This window comes from Rhodamnia argentea, chromosome 4 (assembly GCF_020921035.1).
Source record: "Rhodamnia argentea isolate NSW1041297 chromosome 4, ASM2092103v1, whole genome shotgun sequence".
Lineage (NCBI taxonomy): Eukaryota > Viridiplantae > Streptophyta > Magnoliopsida > Myrtales > Myrtaceae > Rhodamnia > Rhodamnia argentea.
Window position 1 is genome coordinate 1,544,438 of NC_063153.1, and position 22,619 is coordinate 1,567,056.

Consider the following 22,619-nt stretch of genomic DNA (forward strand, 5'->3'; position numbering starts at 1 on the left):
AGGTTCGGCCAGGTCGTGGGATCAGATCCGGTCTAACCTAACAGACTTGGCCGTTTAAAAAATTGGAAAATTCACCCCTAAAACTTCAAAATGTATCAAATTAAATCACAGAAATGGACTTAAGGACATGGATCTCATTTAGAAATATGATTTTTATGAAAAATATGCTTTGAATTATGCAAAATCCCCAAATTTGTAATTTGACCCGAGAATGAAAATTGACAAATTTAAACCCTAAATGGTTGAATCGAGTCAAACTAACCCCACCATTAGATTCAAAATAATGAAAACTATAGGGTAGTGGTCATTCACGCGATAATAAGTAAGCCGTCGAAGCAAAAGTCAAGCACGTTCTTTCTCTGCTGATGGGCTCTTGTTGCCGTTTATCCAGTTCGGAAAGCTGGCGGTCCTCGCTCTCTCAAGCCATGCCATGAACGTGTATTCCCTCTCTCGGGTACGAAATGAAATGAAACAAGAAACGAAAACAGTGGCTAATGACCGTTCCTGGACATGACGATGGTTAAGGCGAAAGAAAATTGATGGCGGGAGTCGCAGGATTTGCAAATGAAGTCGTGAAATGCCAATCATGTTTAGTCCTCCAATACAATATTCAAGAGGTTCTCTTTTTTTAGGGAATGGTAAAACGCGATCCACATCAAAAGGTCGACGTGGAGTCCAAGTTCCACGTCGACTATATATCTCTGTTGTAGCAATCAAATCAATGAATTAACCCAATGATACCATGAAAGTAGCGGAATAGGTGTAGCATCCAAGCTCGTGCAGTTGTCAGAGTACAGAAGAAGGCCCACCCTCATTCTTCGTCCACGTCGAGTCCCGGTATGTATTCCAGACTGACGTCAAAGATAACAGGACTATTTGGAGCCACTCTCGGCCTTCCTGGAGCTGAAGTGAGACCTTTTGGGAATGCCAACTGTTGAAGGAGAGAATCACACCATCAGAACTAAGCCGACACCGTTATTTGTTGAACAGATTTTCAACTCATCTTCAAGAATCTTCACCAAAGGAAATAAAAAGTACTTGATTTCGACATGCCCGTGAGAATGAAAGTCAAGCAAAGCATGACAACGAAAAGTTGCTAAATTGCTAGATGATCAAAATGTAAGTAGTCAGAAAGCCCGGATAAAATGCCAAGCCATGAATTTAGCACTCAACTTCCAGAACATTTAAAATAAGAGATGACATGCTGAAAGCTTTCCCTCCTTGAATAATCCCTTTGCTGCCTTTACTTGTTACTGCTAAACTATCGGAAAGTTTGATTCCAATCCCCCCCAATTTCCAGATTGTTTTCATAAACCATAATGCTCTGATTAATAAGGCAAAAAATACTAGATGAATTAGGATAGTTCACTTCTTTATAGTGCTCGGTTCAGTTTCCAGAGATAAGATTGAATGCTAATCAAGTTCAGTTTCCACTGTCTTTTCCTAGAATCCATAGTTCCACACCAAACAAAAAGAACGATTGCCATGGACGCCTCCGACATAAAGAATGATTCAGCCGCTAGCACATGTCCTACTTTTATTTGGGAACCCTCGCTTCAATAATTTCCCTTTGAAAATCAGGCATTGTGAAGTTGAGGAACTTACTGATCCTGGAATGTACAGTCGACGCTTCCCTCCGACTTTCATACTCAGTAACCCTTCATCAAGTCCCTTGATCACCTAAGCCAGCGTTTCAACTGCTATTTGTTATTGCAAAATGATAGGCATATCATATCTACAGTAATGCAGTGTGAGTATGTATCTCTTCATGCATATGCACACCAACACAAGCCACAGTATGTGTATGCTTGTTCCGTAGACGTAGCAAATCAACACCATTAGCTGGAGAAAGGTAGCAACTTTGACATTTGGGTCTCTTAAATCACTCATGCAAGACAACATGGGAATCTTTCCAAAAAAAGGGTACAATACTGGCACTATAAGTCCTATATATATGGCTCTTCTGACTTAAGAAGAAATTACCATTAATACTATACAAAATAGAAAGTACCAATAATTGGCCAGAGTAAAAAGAAGATAGAAATTACTGATTCTATTTGAATTCATTAACTTTGCAAATTCTTAAAAGCTGATCCTACAAATGGCACACGATTGTAATGAGCAAAGCAGCAATCAAAAAATGTTCAGCACATGATTACACAAATCTAGAACTTGGTGAATAAAAAAAAGTCTTCTTTTTTCCTGAAAAGGAGGTCACAACAGCATAAAATTTTTTCTTCCCAATTTATGTAACCCTAAAAATCAAAATCAAAACTTCAAACACGTCAGTGTTGAAATTATTGATATACAGTTTCAACTGCAACAAACTTAGCCCATACTTCCTAATTTGTGCTAACATCGTTTCCAGATTAACTCATGACATTTAGAATCGCCTAAGAAACACAAGAGATGCAAATACATCATTTTGATATCCATTATGATAAATCTGGATTAAAACCTCGCACATCAGTTAAGGTCGGGTTCAAAGCTCAACCAGAAAATGCAACCTGGGTTTGAAGGAAATTTGTAGGTTACGCAAATCAAAACCCTGTTCTCTCAAACCAATCGATCAAGCCCTCCAGATCATCATCAGTAATTCCAATACTCAGTTGGGATTACAAGTCTTGTAAAGGAGAAAAGTACAAATCAAAAGGCAAGACCAAGATTAGTGCATCTTCCACGGCCAAACAAGATCATCATTTATTGATTCCTAAGACTAGCTTATCTTTTAGACTGTGGCAACATAAAGAAAAATAGTTTCATACTCTCTTTATGATCTGATGACCAACATGGTTTGTATAAGACATGCAGAACACACCTGACCAGAGCCAACACGAAATATATAAAGCTGGCCTTTCTCCAGCGAGCTGCAAAGTGAAGCATGAAAATGATTCTGAAGATTATTAGAAACTCCAACCTAAAAACTTAAGCTAATAGCTGGAGTCAGATTACATAAATATATTCCCCATGGAAATCCCATTGACAAGCAATGTCGGGATACTTGAACAAAACTATTGATGAGAGCATACATAGTTATCAAGCACACAACTTAAAATTGGCATCAAAATTTCTTCAACCTCCAGACAAAAAGAAGCAACATAAAGCTCAACAAATGAACCTTGGCTTAATCATTGCCTCCAAATTTAACACCAGCATCGAGGAAACATCTGATATAATTATGCAAATAATATCTCCCTGTCCCACAGCTTTTTGGTGGCACATGCAAAGACGAGCTTCTTCCTGGTGTAAAAGATCCATGACCTCACTAATCCACATTACACTCTAGTTGTTGAAGAGAAAGTTCTTTCCATTCACCAATCATAATTGTCCCTCCCAACATATAAACTGCCTAGTTCAATTGGAAACTAGACGCTCACCTTTTATTGAACCGAATTGAACGAAATACAGTTAAGAGAAAGAAAAAATTATCAAGATTTCAGGCACAAACTTCTAATGTTAAAAAGAACTTATTGTCCTTTGAATATTTCAAAGTAAAATTGAAGATAGTAGCAAAAGAATGATATCTCGTACCTGTCAAATATTTGTCCAGATGGAACCATAGCAACATAATTAGCAGCTACCTGAGGGTGGTGATATTAACATGAAGAAAGTCAATTTAAGAGGATAGGTTTATAAGATAAGTAAGTTAATAGTCAACATGAGGCGGTACTAAATTTGGAAATTTCTCTGCCTGAAGTTTTCCATAATTTATGGTCACATGGCTAGGCAGCACATGTTGATTCACACCAGCACATGATCTATGGTAGTGAACTGGAACTCCACTACCATAGAACATTCCATGCCAAAACATGAGAGGAATTACCAACAGCTCAATGTTTAAACGAAATTACTTTTAACTCAATAACCGATCAACTCAGACAACTTGATCCAAAGTAAACTAATTCATGCTGAAACTCTTGGAAGCATGTAAAAAACTGCTCCCCTCAAAAGGGACAAACAGAATATTAATCACCTATTCGTGTTATGTACTAAGATAATTAGGCCTATCTCATGCATGTGCCCTAAATAGAGTGTAGATACATCTCACGAATCATTCGTATCAACATCATTATCAAATGTTAGACTAAGGAAATTCTGATCAGCCTTACTAGTACAGTCAAGAGCCTCTAGGGAGAAGAAATGTCGCAATTACATATGTGAGAACTTTAAGATTCCAATGGTGGCAATTCATTCATTATTCTCCGTGAAGGAAGATAGAAGAACCAATTTGCAGAAGAGGATTCACTGACTTGGAATCCAATTGGTGGACTAGGGCCATCGCCAACTTTTATATCCTTATACTGCAGACCAGATTCAGTAGTTACCATTGGCACCTTCATAGCAAAGAAAATTTCAAACTTAAGAATGACCATTGAGTAGAAGGAAGAAGCAAATAAATAAGTGAATGATCGTAGCCACCACAGTATCCGTACTTGATGTAAAAAATGAACCTATATGCCAAAGCAATAGCTGAGTAGCATATTGTCCTACTCTAGACTTATGCAACAGACTAAATCCTGTTGGATGATTATGCACATATTAAGAAATTGTCATCAACACACTGGGATCCTGGCACTTTTGCCCAAATTCTGAAAAACCTCGAAGGGAAAGTTCAATAACAGGGTCGCACATAATGGATTGGTAATTTATGTGAAGCCCCAAAAAATTCCAGAGCAACACCTATCAGCTGATAAGATTTCTGACAAAAACTGCATACGACTTTTGTAGCGGTAACTCCAAAAACATCTTAGATAGTATGCTATGCCATCTCAAGACTCAAGTCATCTTGAATTAGTTAAACATAAGAGAAGAGGGCATGTGATCTCACCATACATTTTCAAGCTCTTTCTCACAAGTACTATCACACAATTTGGGCTTTTCCTCTGGGGGTAAGCCAGCTCCATTTACATCGAATGAGTTGATGAAGAAACTAGATAGTCCGCACAGCAATCCAATGGCATCCCGACGTTTGACCGAGGTTAAATGCCCACCGTGTTTCACTACATTTGACACTTCGGGTACAGCACCAGAACACCGCACAAATGGGCCTCCAAGTCTTCTCCCAGCATTGCTTTGACAACTCGTACACGAGGTTTTACCACCATCCAAACCTACCAAAATCTCAACTCCTCATCAAATCTGGTACCCACAAATAAGTACACAGGACAAATCTAGAGCACATTCAGAGGAATATCATTCCATTTTATGCAAAAAAAATAACAGCCAATTAGTGCTACAAAAAATAAGTGTTCCACACTCTGATCAGTAGTTCAATTCGAGCGCAATGTTGCAAGTTCTATCAGAACAGCATATTCACTTCAATAAGTACTGGGAATCTAGCCTCCTTCACGGCCTGTCATTACAGATCTTTGTCAAACTGGAGACATGACCCACATAAATGTCAACCTGAGTCCTAGAAATGCAAAATGTAGCTTTCAATTGAGAAATTCAAGCGTCATAGGTCGATCCAACTACTTAAACTAAACCGACTTAAGGTAGATTCTAGAGGGACTCAATCGAACTCCAGCATGAAGCCCCATAACATCCACCAGCCATAGGGTCAGCGAAATGCTCGTGTGTGACCTTCTCAGAGCACGAAGCATTGTTAGCTGCTTCCACAGGCTGAGTAATTCATTAGCATCAGATGACATGACCGCACCCAAATGCCCAACACGATGTATCACGAGAGTCCTCACACATGTAAGTTCTTGCTTGGAAAAGTCTCCATGGGCATACGTATGATGAGCACTCTCGACCATTCAAGATACCTCGGAGCTTGCAGATAAAGTCAATTTGAGGATCATTTACTCCAGACGTAGCGTAAGAACGCTTCGAGAAACACAACACAGGACAAACAAATCGAACGAACGGAAACAGAGCACAATGCGCGCGCGAGAGAGAGAGAGAAGGTGATGGAAGTTACCAGGCGGAGGAGGAGGTGGAGGTGAAGGAAGGAAGAGAGAGGAAACAGAGGAAGCAGCCATCATCCTTTCCTTTGTGGAAAGAAACTGAGCAGAGAGTAACGTCCCTCCCCCACCGGATAACGATATCTTCTCGTTACCTTTATTTATATTTCCAATATGCCAGCAGCTGCGGTAATACAAGGGGATGCAAGCTTTATCTGAAAACATTGAGTGTAAAGCGTCAGTAGGCGACTTTTAAATTTTTCCGTCAAATCTCGGGGCTCAATTTTGGACGGGCGATGAAAGCTGTCAAGCTTGGAGTTTGAGAATGGGCTAGGTTCCTACCCGCATCGGTATACAGGTGGCATTTTGTCTGGGAGTGTGATTTATTCTCCATCGATAGAAAAGTACGGGATCTAGACAGGGGTCCGAAGGAGTCGAAGGGAGCAGTGTCCCCTGAATATTAAGCGATTTTTATAGTTTGAACCCATAATTTTTTATTAGTAGTTAAGCTTGGAGCCATGAATAACTATTACACACACACACACACACACATATATATATATATATATATATATATATATATACACACACACACACAGAGTTTCGCTTGTAATTAAATAATATAACGAGAGGTGTAAATTGCCAATTATAATAGAATTATCTACTGAACATAACCCTAGTTTAAGAGCAAACCAGAATAAAACTTTATGTCGATTTATTTTACATTTTATTGCGTTGTGATTATGCGTCGAATCCTAACACTTCGGGCAGTGACTTTGCACCTATGTGTATGCACAGTAACTCTATGGAAATAACACTGACATTCAATTTTCCGGATAGGCAAATTGAATATTTTAAGAAAGGCTATGGAGTTTTTCTGACAAGGACGTCCAAAGGAGATAGATCCGCTTCCTCTCACCCTTTCTTATCTCAAAAGTAAATAAAATGAAAAGCGGGAGCTTTTGGTTGACACGTAGAAATTTGTCGAGGATTATCAAGCTGGTCAAGAAGAATCATAGATGGAAAAGAGTGTTCCCACAAAAATGCATTACTTACGGAGATAGGAATCTTGATCTAAACAAGTGGTTTGGCAAGAGGACACAAGTAACAATAAAAGGGAAAAATATCCCAAAAAAAATTCTAAATTTATTGCAATTGTGCCAATTTAGTCTTAAATTTATTTTTAGGCCTATTCAGTCCTTTTGAAAAATTTTAGCCGGCGGTATTGACGTGGAAGCTAGCCGGCCAACAACATAATTCTTCATTTTTTTAATTTTAATTTTCTTTTTTCTTTATTTTCTTTTTTCTTCCCCTTCCATCTTCTTCGTTTGGCCGGTTGCCAACCTTGCCAAATCTGGACCAGCAAGACAAGTGGCGACCGGCTAGAGGAAGAAGAGGGAAGGAAAAAAAAAAGAAATATAAATTTTTTTTTAAAAATTAGAATATTGTGTTGTCGGCCGGCAGGAGTCCACGTTAGCATCGGTTGGCCAAAATTCGTCAGACGGACTGAATTAACACAATTATTAAAAGTTTAGGATTGAATTAGCAAAAAAAAAAAAATTAAGAGCGAATCAATAAATTTAGGACTTTTTTTGTAATTTTCCAAACTGTGGATAGGTGCACATCAGTGAAAATTGAGTGAAATTTCATCTAGATCATAATATTTTTTGTGATTTAATAAATGAATCCATTAAGCTTTCATTTATTTAGAATCAATACTTTTCAGGAAACCAATTTCACAAGCAATAAAGGCCCACCAAATTTCACAGGAAAATGCCAACACGGTGGAATTTGGGAATTCAATCTCTGGTGGAATCTTGTGAAAAAACACTTCTTGAAGGTTCAAAATTTTTTGGGGGTCCTTTTACTTTTAGATTTCTTCTGAATTCATTCCTATTTGATTCATAATTTTGAGAAAATAGTCTTTGAATTAAAAAAAAAAATTAGTGCGGGCTAAACTTATCAAAGGTGTATCGGTTTGGAAGTTTTGGTGGTCAAAAAATTAGTGTGGGGTATAGGTGTACCAGTTGAGGATTTTGATTGTCAAAAAATAATTTTAAATAAATTTATCACAAGTGTATCATTTTGAGATTTTTAGTAGTATCAACCCTAAAAAAAAAGTCTAATTGCGCTTGTTAAACGCACTAAATAGTCAACCCAAAAAAAAAAGCTAAATAAATGACAAATATTCAAATCAGAAGACTGGCTGCCCAAAATATGAGTAAAGCATGACCTCGGAAAAATGCAAACTCTCTTGATTTAGTTGCTTAACAGGGGCTTACAGAATACTCATTTAAAAAGTACTTGAAAAAGTTATTAAATCTTTCAATACTTGGCAGGAGTTCTGAATTCTGATCAACTTAATTTCAGAGTCATCTTCATAGGTTCGAGCATAAATTGCTGAGGAATGAATCCCGGTTCCTCCTATGATTCAAAATCACCGTTGCCCGTTCCAGGCAACAGTATGGAGGGCATGAAAGATTTAACCAATTAAATGTCATCGATTCTCGTCTTTGACACAGAGTTTTAACCCAAAGTGAAAAGAAAAGAAAAGAAAACTAGAAAAGAAATTATTTCAAAAATCATTTTCGGTTTTGTCCCTAATATCAATTTACATCCTGACAAAAAGTCGAGTTACATCTAGCATTTGTGATTTTCTTGCAATGTCACCTCCTCTCATGCTCTCACCATTCCTAATGCACCCAAGACACCCACAAATGGAAAAACTCGATCATCCAAAACCTCTCACTTGCCCACTGCTTAGCACATCTACTCTCTGACAACGCCTGTTTTCCACATGCCATCTTCCGTCGTGAGCCGAGCCACCACCTCATTGCACCATCTGTCCCGCCCCCGGTTTCTTTATGTTATCAAGATTGGTGGGCTCAAGCCCTCTAAAACATCGATCTCAAGTAAGACCATGGCATCGAATGCGAGTTCTATAATGGGGACGAGGACAAGCTCGTGCTCAATGCCGGCTGTGACTGACCAAGGTGCATAATGGAGAGGGAGGGCGCGGTGGTGAAACAGAGGGCTATGAGGGACGGAGAGGGGTAATGGCCCATGCCCCGTTGATGGACGAGGCAGCTTGTGTCAAAGGCGGTGGTGCCAGTCAACGAGGAGATTGCTGATATGCGTGTGTGTGTGTGTGAGAGAGAGAGAGAGAGGAGGAGGGTGCGGGAAGGATTTGGTTGTGTTTGAAGATGAAATTTGAAGATCGTTTCTGAAGCCAAAAGTCTAATGAGATCATATTATCGACCATTCATGGCATGCAGCATAGGCAGAGTAGGGAATCACAAGAAAATTGACACTAATCCACTTATCCTCGTGGCGAAGCCAATTAGGCAAATCTGAAATATAACTGGGGAAGAATGTAAATATAAGTTTACATGTAACAAGAAAAGAAACAGCCCCATAAATGGGTCCAGTAAATTAACCAGTTCACATGCTATCGGACAGACTTCCACGCGACGAAACAAAGACCTATAACTCATCCAACAACTCTCAAGACTTATTCCAACAAAAACAGACAAACCCACCGCGCTGTTTTAAATTAATGATTTTCAGCTCCCATTTTGAGGATGCAATGCTTTGGTCCAGCTATGAACATTGTGGATGCTAGTGACTTCAAGTAACAGGATCCATCTAGGCTGTAGCACCAGTTAATTCCTTCGTGGGTGCTGCCAACACCATCTTCTGAGGCTGTTAGAATACGAGGCAAAATAATCCAAAACAAATTGAGTCAAGACAAGCATTGCGAAATGTCTCGTTATTAATACTATTGGAATGCATATGAGCATCTATGTGCACGTGAAGGAATGTGTGTGCGCGTGTGAGAGAGAGAGAGAGAGAGAGAGAATATGCTGGATGCAGATCAAAGCGAATTCAGTATTCTTATGAGTGAATTTCGTCCCAAATTTATTTGCAGATACCTAAGTTTGCATTTAAGTACAAGATTTGATTTAATGACCAACAATTTGTTTTGCATCTTTGTCGTTTTTCACCCAGACAATGGTGAAAAATTGTTGAATTTGCTCAAAAACAAAATGTTGAGGGTCAGGATAAACAGTGCCAAATCTACTGAATAGCAAAGTACTAGATTCATGTCTGGTCATAATGCTCTGAATTTTCCAAACCCTCACCTCCCTTAGCTCTTCCTCATGCTTAGGAATAAAGGCAGTATCCACCTTGCCATTTCTGAAATCCTGTAAAGTACAAAAAAAAACAAATTCAATAGCTTCATACTGACTAAAAAAAGTTACGACCAGTCCAATGATCCTATCCATGCAAGTGTAAGATGTGTGCGAACCTCAATGTCAAGAATAAGTTTGTGGTACTCGATGGTCGTGGGAACCCCTGCAGTGAATAGAAAGCATATTTGGATAAGAGATATCTTGGTTTGCAAACTAACGCCTTATTGTTCCTCAAAAGAATCACAGACCCAGGTTATTCTTCCAAATTGGACCGAAAGGACAAAAAAAGGAGATGGGAAACTAATACTTCTTCAATTGGAGCTCAGAGCTAGAAAAACGGTGCTTACCTGTTATGATAGTGTCATCAAGGGCCCTCTTCATACGCTCAATTGCTTTTTCCCTTGTAGGGCCCCATACTATAAGCTGCAGTGAGCATGTAGAGATTATAAGAGGAAACATGTAAATCGTCATGCAGAAGCATGCATTTAGACGAAGAGTGACAGATAATATCAACAAATAAGAGTCATCTATTAAATCTAGGAACCCAACTTCATAGACTGTCTCGCCATCATCTTTATAGCACTAGCCTTTTAGCTCATGCAAAGCACGGAGCTCTTCTACTGAGCCTAAGAGTGAAGTCGTCAGTGTCAACAATTATACTTCTAATGAATTCTCTTTTCTCACTCTTATTTTGCATTTCTTCTCACTTCTGCGACATACTTAGATTATGTTAAGTCTTCAATATGCTGGATCTTCATGTCCTTATCCATGTTAAATTCAAAATTGCCCACAGAATCAAATTTTTAAGGGACAATTGCAAGAAGCCTCCTAAGGTTCGCACCCACATATCAAATACAGTCCTCACTTTAGAACATAAACTTAGATCCTAACTTTTCCACTTTCATCTCAACTTGAATTCTCACAAATGCCACTTATTTAAAGAAATTGCAATTTTCCTTCCCAAATTGCTATTTGCGAGACGGAGACCCACAAACCCTAATGCACATTTTCTCTCTCCTCCACCATCTCTCTCCTACCATCACCGACCACCCGCTGCCCCCACGCCCAGCCCCCTGCTGTCCCCAACCGTCACCAGCCCCAGACTCGAGTCCAGCAACAATCACCGCCTTAGATATGGTCACGACCTGATCTGCACCAGATCAAGTTCTAGTCTCCCATGGCCACCTCAAGCTCTGTCATAGAGCTTGCCAAGCTCGCATGAGCCCCGGGACTGAATGCAGGGCCATCCTGGTTGAGCTTGCAGCCCACGCAAGCTTGAACTCCCTCTGCCGGGAGCTCCGAGAGAGAGAGAGAGAGAGAGAGAGAGAGAGAGAGGAGAGGGTGGGATTGAAGCGAGGGGTACAGGAGGCGACATTGGGCGATGGTGACACCCGTGGCGAGGGGTGGAGAGAGAGAGAGAGAGAGAGAGAGAGAGTACTATATGTGACTGAGTAAAGACTGTTGGAAGAGAGAGACAGATGGAAAAGAGTTGGTTGTAGGGTTTCGGGGTAAATGTGTCCTTGTACTTTGGAGGTGATGCAAATTGAAGGTTTTTAAAATTGAGAATAGTTTTTATATGTATATGTAAAATTTTAGGTGCTTTTTGTAATTTTTCCATTTTTTAATTGGTAATCCTAATAAAAAAATTCAGAATAAAAAAAAAAAAAAAAAAAAGAAACCTCATGCTCACAATACATTAGCAACGTACCATTAGAAAATTTACTATCTAAAGCAAGATGCTTTGAGCAGAACCATTGATCGGCTAACCATGCCGTAATCTCACAAAACAACAGAGAGGGACAACATTTCGACTAACCTTCCCAAGCAGGGAATCATAGCTTGGAGGAACCACATAATCTGGATATACATGGCTATCCATTCTAACAAAAGGACCTCCAGAAGGCAAGTATGCTGTTACTCTCCCTGGTTTTCAAGAGAGGAGAAAATTTATGATCACGGGTTAATTTTATGTAGACAAATTGTTAAGATAATGAGTGAATAAAATAACATGTCATGACCAAAAAACAATAAGGGTAGTAGTAAAGGAAAATAAACAGGAAGCCAACCAATTAAAATGACTGTTATACCTACAACCAATATTATCAGATAAAACTCTAGATCTTGCAACTCAAGTTGATTTAAGGGCTAAACAATATGAATATATCACACAAACGAATAAAAATCAAACTTGCATGGCAAGTCGATAGGTATGTCTAGTGCCAGAAAAAGCACAAAAGTTTGGTCAAATTTTGACGGAAATATGTTTCTACAGATTAGTTGTCTAATAGCAGAAGCCGTGACTAATTCAGTATCAAGTTGGGGGCAGCAACAGTGGTGACAGGCTTGGGGTCCATCAAGGTAAACACCGCAACTGTGGTGGCGATGGCAGTTGCACCAGAGTGATAGAGGTGGTGGGCTAAGCAATTGCATTGAAAAAGGTTAACCAAACATGTTTGAATTGATTCTGGGTTGGGACTGATTGTGGGTATGAGGTCATGCATATTATAATATTCAAATAAAAATGGGAGAATATGAATTAAATAGGTCATCCCACGCAAACCCACTTGCCGACCCTACTTATTTTATATGTATCTATGTCATGACGAAATAATTTTTGCTTCACCGACCCTTATGAACCGATTCGTCTCATGATCCACAAAACACGGGTTTAACATTTTGATTCATGATTCATATCCTATTCTGACGATTACAACTACAAACTACGAAGCTATGAATCACTTTCTAAACTAGTAGCAGAAAAACTATATGTTTCAGTCAAGCAAAGAAAATTCTATCTATCAAATCCTGAATTATGACAGAATCTAAAAATAAATTTACAACAATTAACAGCTTGGACCTATGAAAAGAGGCAATGGTACTATTGATTTTTTGTGCTCGTTAATGCAAGATCTTTCACACCATTGCCCCAAGTTTCATCACAGTATATCAATGGTACCTGGTCCAGGCCGGAATCCTTTAAATGCATCCTCAGCATTGATACGGCACTCTATTGAATGGCCTCTGAGAACAATATCTTCCTGCAAACAGGAAAAATGTAAACAAGGAGACACGAAGTCAAACTCCAGTAGTCTATCGGCTCTAAAACCTCCTATACCTGTTTGTAGCGGAGCTTCTCACCCATTGCCACGCGAATTTGCTCCTCGATCAGGTCGACAGAAGAAATCATTTCTGTTACTGGATGCTCAACCTGAACATGGAATCCACCAGAGCAAGAATGGGAGAAAAGGGAATATCATCAATTTGTAAAGATAATTAGCATAACCCTCAAAACTGTATCTGCGAGCACAAAAACAGCTCTAACCTGGATTCTAGTGTTCATTTCCATGAAATAGAAGGATCCTCTTTCATCCAAAAGGAACTCAACTGTCCCAACACCAATGTACCCTATAGATGCTGCTGCCGCAACAGCTGCATCGCCCATGGCTTTTCGCAACTCTGGGGTCAATGCTGGAGAAGGTGCTTCTTCCAAAAGTTTTTGATTCCGCCTCTGCTCGATAAATCATATCTATGAGATTCATAAGATTAAAGCTAGAAGCAAACAAAATCTACAACTTTGTAATGGATCTCAGACTTATATATGGTCAGCTAATCCCACTCCTGCTCAACCCTCCTCAAGGGACGAGATCTCACTGAACATCCAACAATCACAAATTGCAAACTTAGATGGACATAGGGTATGTTGCAATCTTGACATGCTCTGGCAAAGCATAGACTGATGGGCCATCCCTTAAAGATAATATTATTGTGTGTCCTCTAATGTTAGGTTTACTTTTGGTTTTACCATGGCAAGCTAATTCTGTCTTAATGCTAGAACTTATTTTTCCACATAATGGATAAAGGTTTAGTTTGTTGCTGTTACTATTATCCTAGTTCATTCCACAAAAGAGCACAGAGCAAGATCAAGCAGCACATCAGAATGACTTTGACGTTCAGATAATTTTCACTCATTCAACGGAAAAGACATGTATATGCAGGGTATATGTATTTAACCCAAGTTCAAGGGTGAAAATTTCCCAGTTGGCACCAAAACATACCCACTGCCCTATAGATGACACACAAAAACACACGAATAGCATGGAGGGAGCTAGAGAGGGGAGTGAAAGATGCAATTTTATAATTTCCCAGACCTCTTTTATGACAAGACTAATATGATAAGAAGGAAATCCCAAACATATCTACCCTGACTTTGCATACATGTATATAGTCACGTTTATTCTATGAAAAACCAGTGGAAGAGAATAAAGAACAGTAAATGACATTAGAAAACATTGTATATACTTACTTCCAAACTGGAAAGTTCACCGGACATTTTTCATGAGAACCAAAATATAAAACATGATACCCAGCTACAACCATATCAGCAGATCACCAGGTTTCACTCAGCTACACATTTAGCAGCTATGCCGGAATGAAAGTCTAGCCCAGTACAGTTTTTAACAATCATCAGACATGACCTTGATTAGAGATTACTTTTTATGAAGATTTCTCTCATCTTTGGGGTGAAATTATGCAACTCAGAAATTCATGATAAGAACTTCTTCCAACTATGCACAAAAGATGCTCAAGATCTAGACGTATATGTTTTTGAAAGTATAACATGCCATTGAGTAGAAGAGAGTCCAATAAACATCACTCTTACTAGAAAACTCCAATAGTAAGACTTCCTCTTCAAATTCAAGCGAGTACCTATGACTTATACAGAAGGCACTCGATATTTGAAGACTTGCAATTTAACCAATCTAACCACCATATTCTTTCGCAAATGCTTCTAATTTTAGATACAGTTCAATATATGTCTTTTTGGGCCAAGAAACCGTTTGATATTCATTACAAACATGAGAAATTTTGCAACGTCATGCACCTTAAATTTCACAAATATGACACAACTAGGATTGAGCACCGCCCTGCTTCAACTTTGGAATCTGCCACAACCAGCCTAGGCTGGTCCGCTTCCAAGGTCTAGAAGCGGCCCATACCTGAATAGGTTTCTGATGTCAGCCTTGGAATAGGTGGTTCTACCTTGAAACTGAACAGGCTAGGCCACCATTCCAAGGTAGCATCGGCTTTTTAAACTGGTTTCAGATTATGTAGAGTGGTGGCTTGGTAAAATTTAGTAAGGGAGCCTATGGTAGGAACTCACAGCATTATGCCATAACTTATGATCATGGTGGAACTATGGGGCCAGCAAGTACTCATTCGATAGTTGATTTAGAGGCCCTAGACATAGTGCCAACATCAGAGGGCGATTGAGCATACTTTGCGCCTCAACATCGACTATTAACTCACTTTAACACTATTTTTTCAAGTTTGCTTGGATGCTTAACTGTCCTGGACCTGAATTTCTTATACAGAACAGTTTCTGCCCGGTTGTTTAATTTGGGCTTTGTTTAACATTGATTTGAAATTGAAAGTTAAACAGAAACGGAGGATCTGGTTCTTTTCCTGGTTCCAGAGTCCCAGCCTGGAATTGGCACCTCCATGAACATGCTCACCCCTGGACACGACTAAATAGCAATGAGAACAAAGTCATCAGCAGTACCTGAATGCTGCAATCACGCTCCCCGAAGTGAACAACATTGCCATGTTTATCAGCAAGAACCTGAAGAGCCATGTAAAGCAGCCAAAATTGGATCAACATGCACTAATCCAATCCAAAAAATAGATATTAGATGTACCACCACTCACATATTTTTCTTTGGTCCTCAAAGGCTAAACCACTCAAATGCGGTTGCATATTTATGCAGTACTATTTGAAAATAAGATAAAAACAACATTTATTGGCTGAGCAGTCAGGTTATTATTTGTATTCTACAACAAAATACCATAATGTGATCATTTCCAGCAAGCCTTGTCAATGTTTAAAGACAGCAAGTACCTGGAACTCAATGTGCCTTGGATTCACAATATACTTTTCCAGATAAACTCCATCGTTGCCAAATGCAGCTCCAGCCTCACTCTTTGCTTGCTATAGAACACAGCCAGAGGAGGCCCAAGATAATCAGAAGATCAATAAAACAGGCTAATGCAGGATTAAAGAATTAACATCCTTTTATTATTCGAATTTCAAAATTATTTCATAGACAAGAAACAAGATCTGAGATTGTCCAAAAATAGAAGCATGGGGACAACACTAGGAACACAATCAAGCATTAAGTCTAAAGGGTATAGCATAGCTCCATGTTTTCATCAAACTTGATTCAGGTCATAACCCTGGATGCTGCTAAAATAATCAACAATACCCCCAAACTAATCATCTCATTAAAGCTAGATCTATGAATATTGTGTCTGGCAGACAATATTAGTGCACTGAGGAAGGTAATCAAAAAAGAAAGAAGATGAGTTCTTCTTTCTTTTATCACTGTTCTTTTATTTGTGTTGATGGCCATATATTCACTCACAACTAGAAAGCTGGACATGGATTAGAAAATGGATTTTATTATCTGTTCATCCAATGGTACAACCACATAGCTCCCAACCAAAATTGATAATTGATAAACGTCACAGCATTAATACCATGATTATAAAAATCTTCTGTTTCCTATAGCAGATTTACTTAGAATAATTAGTAGCCAACAATCCAAATGTGATCTATGAGCTATGCATCCCCAAGAAGGATGGTGCAGACAGAAGCAGTACCTGTAGCAACTTCACAAACTCATCAGGCTCTTTAGCAAGACGCATTCCACGTCCTCCACCACCTGCTGTTGCCTGTCTTGATCACATTAGCAATTAGCACAAAAAATTCCATCTTACCCACAAGCAGTGGAAAGGAAAAGGATGAAGTATCTAGACCCCAAAAATATAATTAAACTTTTGCTATATTTAACCCTCAAATATTAAATTCACTTCACTTCTTCTTTCAGAAGGTAAAAGAAGCATTAACAGATGACATACCCACACGACCATCATGTAATGTTGAGATGGGCACTCAGTGGCTAAAGGTTGAGTCCCAGTAACATAAGGGCACAGTATGTCCATCGTATATGAGCATAAGGAAGCACTACAGGTCCTAGCTAACATCCACCACCTTTTATCAATGAAAATATCAAGGAACTGTTCGAGCACATGAACAGGAACCTCTAAAGAAAAACAAAATACGAGCTGGCAATATCTCGCTGTTTTAGCAAAAAAAACTAGAGCATGACATCCAGAAGCCTTTTTTTTTTTTTTTGGTCAGATAAATCCACAAGCATTTGAGTGCAAATAAGATTGATGAAGATTAGGATTCTCCAAACACTCAGCATACTTTACTTAGACTAAGCGATTTACCTTAATCATCACAGGATAACCAATCTCATGAGCAAGCCTGACTCCTTCCTCTGTGCTCTGCAATAAACATTAAAATTAATCTAATCTTAATAATGAGAACATTGAATACCTGCAAATGCATCCCACGGAAGTGGCTAATACCTGCAACAAACCATCACTTCCCGGAACAGTGGGAACACCAGCATTTTTCATTGTGTCTCTAGCAGTGGATTTATCGCCCATCACTCGGATGCTCTCAGGCTGCAAAATCCATTCAACAAATTAGGTGTAGAAATAAAATATCTACATCTGATGAGGGCAAGCACTGGAGTAATGGTGAGGTAATCCATCGTGTTTCTAGAAGGTCACAGGTGCAAGTAATGGAAACAGCCTATTAAAAAAAGTGCAAATGAAGGGGTGTGGACAGAAGACAACCCTTACAGAGGAGGGAGCTCCATGGGCTAGAATGCCTTTCTACAACTATGTAGGTGTATATTTTCAACTCTGTGAAAGTTCTCTTCAAGAGTCCACAATCTCCGTGACAACTAAAAACCACTGTGTGAGGTATATAGAAGTTCTTACAGTTGCTATTCCAGTATAAGTACAGTAAAAAACGACTTACCCTGGATAAAATCAAACGAAGCCAATGGATACTACATTTGCAATGCAATAAAAACTGAGCTTAAACATGCTTTATAGAAAAGCTTAGTAAATATTGTGCACCACTTAGCAATAAAATCTACCTGAAGTTTCTATAATTTGGACAACAGCATACTTTGGTCAGTTCTTAGTACTTAGAAAGTAACCTATCTGCTTATAATGGTCAATGTTCAACAGTTGAAGCAAATTTTCAATTAATTCAGGAACTCAGTTTGGGTCCTTTGGGAAATTAAAAGGTACTGTTGCATAGTTTCTCCATGCCATGCGTAACAAAAATATACCCACTGTTTCTTCATAATATCAGTGGATCAAGTGCCTCAATCCCATCAGTCAAGTCACTAACCAAAATCTTTCCGACCACGCAAAATTACTTGCAAATCAGAAATAAGATTCTCAAAACTTGGCAATTCTGGAAGTTTCTGCCATGAAAGTTCTCATAAATTACACTTACATTAGGTCCTATAAAGTTAATGCCATGCTCTCTGCACATTTCAACAAATACTGCATTTTCAGAAAGGAAACCATATCCAGGATGAAGCATAGTGCAGCCGCGGCTGATGGCAGCAGATAGCACATTTGGTATCACTAAGTACCTGTAAACAGCAACACAATACCATTGGTCTCATGCAGGCATTTGGTTGAAGTAACAGTTTGAGAACTATGATCAAATTCCTCCTCTTCATACGACTATGTGAAATTCAACAAGTTCTTTAAGAAATTAGCAGATATGATATTAGATAATGTGACTCCATTGACGTTACAACAACTTCCTTCACAGAGAGCTTCCAAATATATAGCTAACTGGCTGCATAGGGAGCATATTATCAAAAAGTTCAAGCAAGGTGAAATATCACATTGTTTTCAGGATGCCAGGTGCCCAGCTACTTATGGAGCTGCAATACAGCTCTTAACATTGAGCAAGCTTTAAGTAAATAATCAGTCTTTTAATTTGCATTTTTATTATCATATCGAATTAATCAGAGAAATAGTATGCTTCCAAAGGTTGCCCCGTTCAAGCACGCACTACAAAAATTTTAGACTCTTCTGCAAAAGGCGTAAGTAATTTATCCCACAATGGATGGACCACGAATGAATTCCCCATCTTCTCGTGATCTCATAGTCAAACTTAATTAAAGCTTTCAAGAGCAGCTTGCAAGAGTTGCTCAATACTTCCAGACTTTTACTACAGCGAAGTGAACAAACACACTAACTAAGGCAACTTACGATTGGCTACTTGGAGCTTCACCAATACAAACTGATTCATCAGCTAATTTCACGTGAAGCGCATCCTTGTCGATAGTTGAGTAAACAGCCACACAGGGAATACCCATCTCATGAGCAGTTCGAATAACGCGGACCGCAATTTCACCTCTATTTGCTACCAAGATCTTATCAGCACGGCAAGTAGCATTAAGAGCTCCCCCATGCCTCTTAGAAGTATGACCAACTTTAACAGCATGACATCTTTGTTTAGGGAAGTTCACACTACTTCCGATCAGAAAGCTACATTGAGAACTCTGGATAATGTCTGTTCTTCTGAAAACTAGACCCTGCGATATGGCAATTAGAGGCATTAGCAAGCGGAATGCCCAAAAAAGTGCGCTCGCTCGCACACGCACACACCAAAGCATGCAAAATCTCCCGATCACTATGTGGAATTGACCATTATTTTCATGGGTACTATCAAGGAGTTTCCTTCATGACCTCAAACTTCTCTTGGTCAAAACTTGATAAAAATTTAATTTTGTACTCAAGGACTATCACTAAAGCCAGATGCGAAGAGATTTTCTATGAGCGGATCAGCAAGTTTCAGGCTTTAGGTGAAGAGACAACATTAGAACTTGAAAATGTGTAACTTCATTACTTAGCAACGTAAAGAAACGCGTAAAGAAACGTGAAGTCTTCTAAAGCACACTGTTTTCAGCCGTCAACTTGGCAAAACAAACATCAACTAAAGATGCTAAACAACGCCACACAGCTATCGCGTTTCCGGGGTAGACAATTCACTATCAAGCTCGTAATTGAATTGACTACCAATCGAAGATGAATACGATTCCAGCACACCAAAGAGAAAATCGAAAAAAAAGAACGAAGAAGGCGAGATAACGGATTTGCACAGAGAAGGGCGTCAGAAACAGAGCTTACTGGAGCGGCGGAGGTAACGGATTTGCACATTGGCAATGTGGCCTCCATATCGAATGCGGCGACGCCTGAAAACCTGAGAAAAGAGACATTTTTGAGAACGACCAGAGTGAAACTCGAGCTCGAGCGACGTACAGAGAATTCAAGCAATCCGATCGAGCGATCACCTTGAAATGTGCCGAAGTGAGCGACCCAGATCAATGAGAGTGAGAGAGAGACACACACACAGAGCGAGCGAGCGAGCGAGCTTGGGATGGGAAGGAGTCGAGTGACGACGACGACGACGACGACGACGAAGAAGGAGGGGAACAGGAGGGGTCGATGCGTTCGAGGGAGGCTTGGGATTGAAATCTCCGCCGATGTTGTTGGTTAGGAATCGAGCTGTCCGAGCTTGACCTTTTTCGATTTCACTTCATGGCTGATTTCTTTTATTGGTAAATTATTATTATTATTATTATTATTATTATTATTATCATCATGTCTAATATCCTGTTATCTGCTTGAATTATTGTTATCTCTAGTTTCGTATTATTTTTTCTTCTCATTGTTGGTAAATTATGATCATTTTTGTTTTCTTGATTTTCCCGGTTTAACCTCTTGAGCATAAAAGAGGCTCATCATCCTAGTAATTGGGTTGCGATTTAGGTTCCGTTTATTTCGCTAAAGATAAAAATAATGTAAAAGATACATTTTCTTAGAAGTGATCCCTTATATCGCTTATAAAAATAAATAAACGAAAAGTTTTTCATCCTATGGACATAAGTTATTGTCGATAGTAAAATTGTTTTTCATTTGTTAATCATTTCAAGCAATCGATTATTTTAGAAAAATGTTTTCTAAATTCCGGGAAACAAATAAAGCCTTATAATCCTTTTATATATATTTTTCAATTATCTAGTTTTTATTTTCTCTCTTTTCGAAACTTATCGAGAGTGACCTTTTGACGCACTTATAAAATAGGCATTTGTCATATCACGTGGACAGACTTCCTCATTTTTTATTCATCTGACAAAACTATTATGACGGTCTCCTTCGGACCAACAACTATCACGTCAATAATAAAATGAGAAATTTTGGTTCAAATAGGCATTTCATAGAAGGTGTCACACTCTTACGACAAATCTTAGCTATTTCCCGTCTTATTTAACTTAACCCATTTAACAAAAAGATGGAAATAATCAGTAAATTAAAATGTAATACGAAGTTTCATTACAAGTAATTATATTTTTGTTCAACCGCTGAATTATGCTAAATTGGATAGCAGTGGAAGTGAAGAATGTTATCCCATCAATCGTCTTAAAGAGTGAAAAGCAAGTTTTCAACAATATACACCTTTAAACAAAGGTTGGATCAAATTCTTAGTGAATATATTCAACTAGCATAGTTACAGATATTAGGATATTTACTTGATTTTACTTATCTCTCAAGATTATGTATATATCTACTTTGATAGTGCATATATTTGATTAATTATATTTAGTATTATGCTTAACTTATTACCTTCAATAGTTATCCATTAAAACCAATAATTAGACTCGTGTATTAGCTGTCAATATATTGTAACCACATCAGTTCATCTCTTCTGCTTTATTATTTTTGACTTGGTATTAGATACTCCGTTCTTGAGGAAACCCCGAAGTGTATCGGGTGCACATAGCACCCAATGCACCCCCGCATCCGATACACCCCTAGCAAAATAAATCCACGGTGTTGCAAAATAAATTCATCTCGCTTACAGTGTCCTCTCAAGTGCCTCATTAGCTTCTGACCAAGCACCACGATGGTCGTGTTACGATGTCAACGAAGCCTAGCTTAGTCCATTTAATGTAGCCACACCTTATTCAGTTATTGTTCCGACTACAAAGGACGCATGTTATTGGCCTCCAATTCTCAACTTTTTACTTCTCTATTCGAGAAGCCGACACCATCACCAAACTCACTACGGTCATACAAGCGACATATAGAAATCTCACTGTCAATGAAAGCTTGGAGTCATCACACGCACCGCCCATTGTTTTAGCTCACAATTTTATGACATTATTTGGATTATATTTTTCAAACACAAGTTGATTCAAAATTTTGAGCGTCAGTAAATATGAAAAAAGGTTTACGTAATTGAGCATTCCATAAGCTAGCCCCGAAGACAATTTCACTTTGTTGGACCTCACTTCTAAAAGCACGTGCTATTTGGAATTTGCCCAAGGGTGTACCTTCTTCTTTTACATTGATATATCAACACAAGCGAGAAATGCTATGCAGTAGAGGGGCATGTGTTGTAATTATGTTAGTTTAATGGCTTAATTATTGTCAGCAGAACCGACATGCACTTATGTCAGTGTGACCAACGTGCATTTATGTTTGCGTAACTAACGTGCCCTTATGTCAATGTAACCGACGTACATTTATGTCTGTGTAACCTATATGGTTTAATGACAGCGTAATCAAGATG

General features: G+C 38.8%; 2 protein-coding genes and 1 long non-coding RNA gene across 3 annotated transcripts; all 3 read right to left on the bottom strand.

Annotated features, from left to right (window-relative positions):
• Positions 1–557: 557 nt before the first annotated feature.
• LOC115753842 (peptidyl-prolyl cis-trans isomerase FKBP16-3, chloroplastic) lies at positions 558–6,051 on the bottom strand. The gene is made up of 7 exons (XM_030692668.2): positions 5,924–6,051; positions 4,834–5,111; positions 4,251–4,334; positions 3,532–3,581; positions 2,819–2,867; positions 1,606–1,680; positions 558–931 (listed from the first exon to the last, which is right to left on the bottom strand). The coding sequence occupies exons 1-7, from the start codon at positions 5,985–5,987 to the stop codon at positions 812–814; spliced, it is 720 nt and encodes a 239-aa protein (XP_030548528.1). The 5' UTR covers positions 5,988–6,051; the 3' UTR covers positions 558–811.
• On the bottom strand, positions 1,768–2,749 carry LOC115753843. Its single transcript, XR_004016909.1, has 2 exons — positions 2,508–2,749; positions 1,768–2,393 (listed from the first exon to the last, which is right to left on the bottom strand). It is a non-coding gene; the product is annotated as an uncharacterized LOC115753843 (long non-coding RNA).
• Positions 6,052–9,234: 3,183 nt separating the features above from the next.
• Positions 9,235–20,527, bottom strand: LOC115753841 (biotin carboxylase 2, chloroplastic). The gene is made up of 17 exons (XM_030692666.2): positions 20,338–20,527; positions 20,174–20,246; positions 19,253–19,578; positions 18,480–18,621; positions 17,531–17,629; positions 17,390–17,446; positions 16,757–16,828; positions 15,996–16,085; positions 15,660–15,719; positions 13,422–13,607; positions 13,215–13,307; positions 13,056–13,137; positions 11,916–12,022; positions 10,447–10,522; positions 10,216–10,262; positions 10,049–10,111; positions 9,235–9,608 (listed from the first exon to the last, which is right to left on the bottom strand). The coding sequence occupies exons 2-17, from the start codon at positions 20,219–20,221 to the stop codon at positions 9,552–9,554; spliced, it is 1,605 nt and encodes a 534-aa protein (XP_030548526.1). The 5' UTR covers positions 20,222–20,246; positions 20,338–20,527; the 3' UTR covers positions 9,235–9,551.
• Between the last annotated feature and the right edge of the window lie 2,092 nt (positions 20,528–22,619).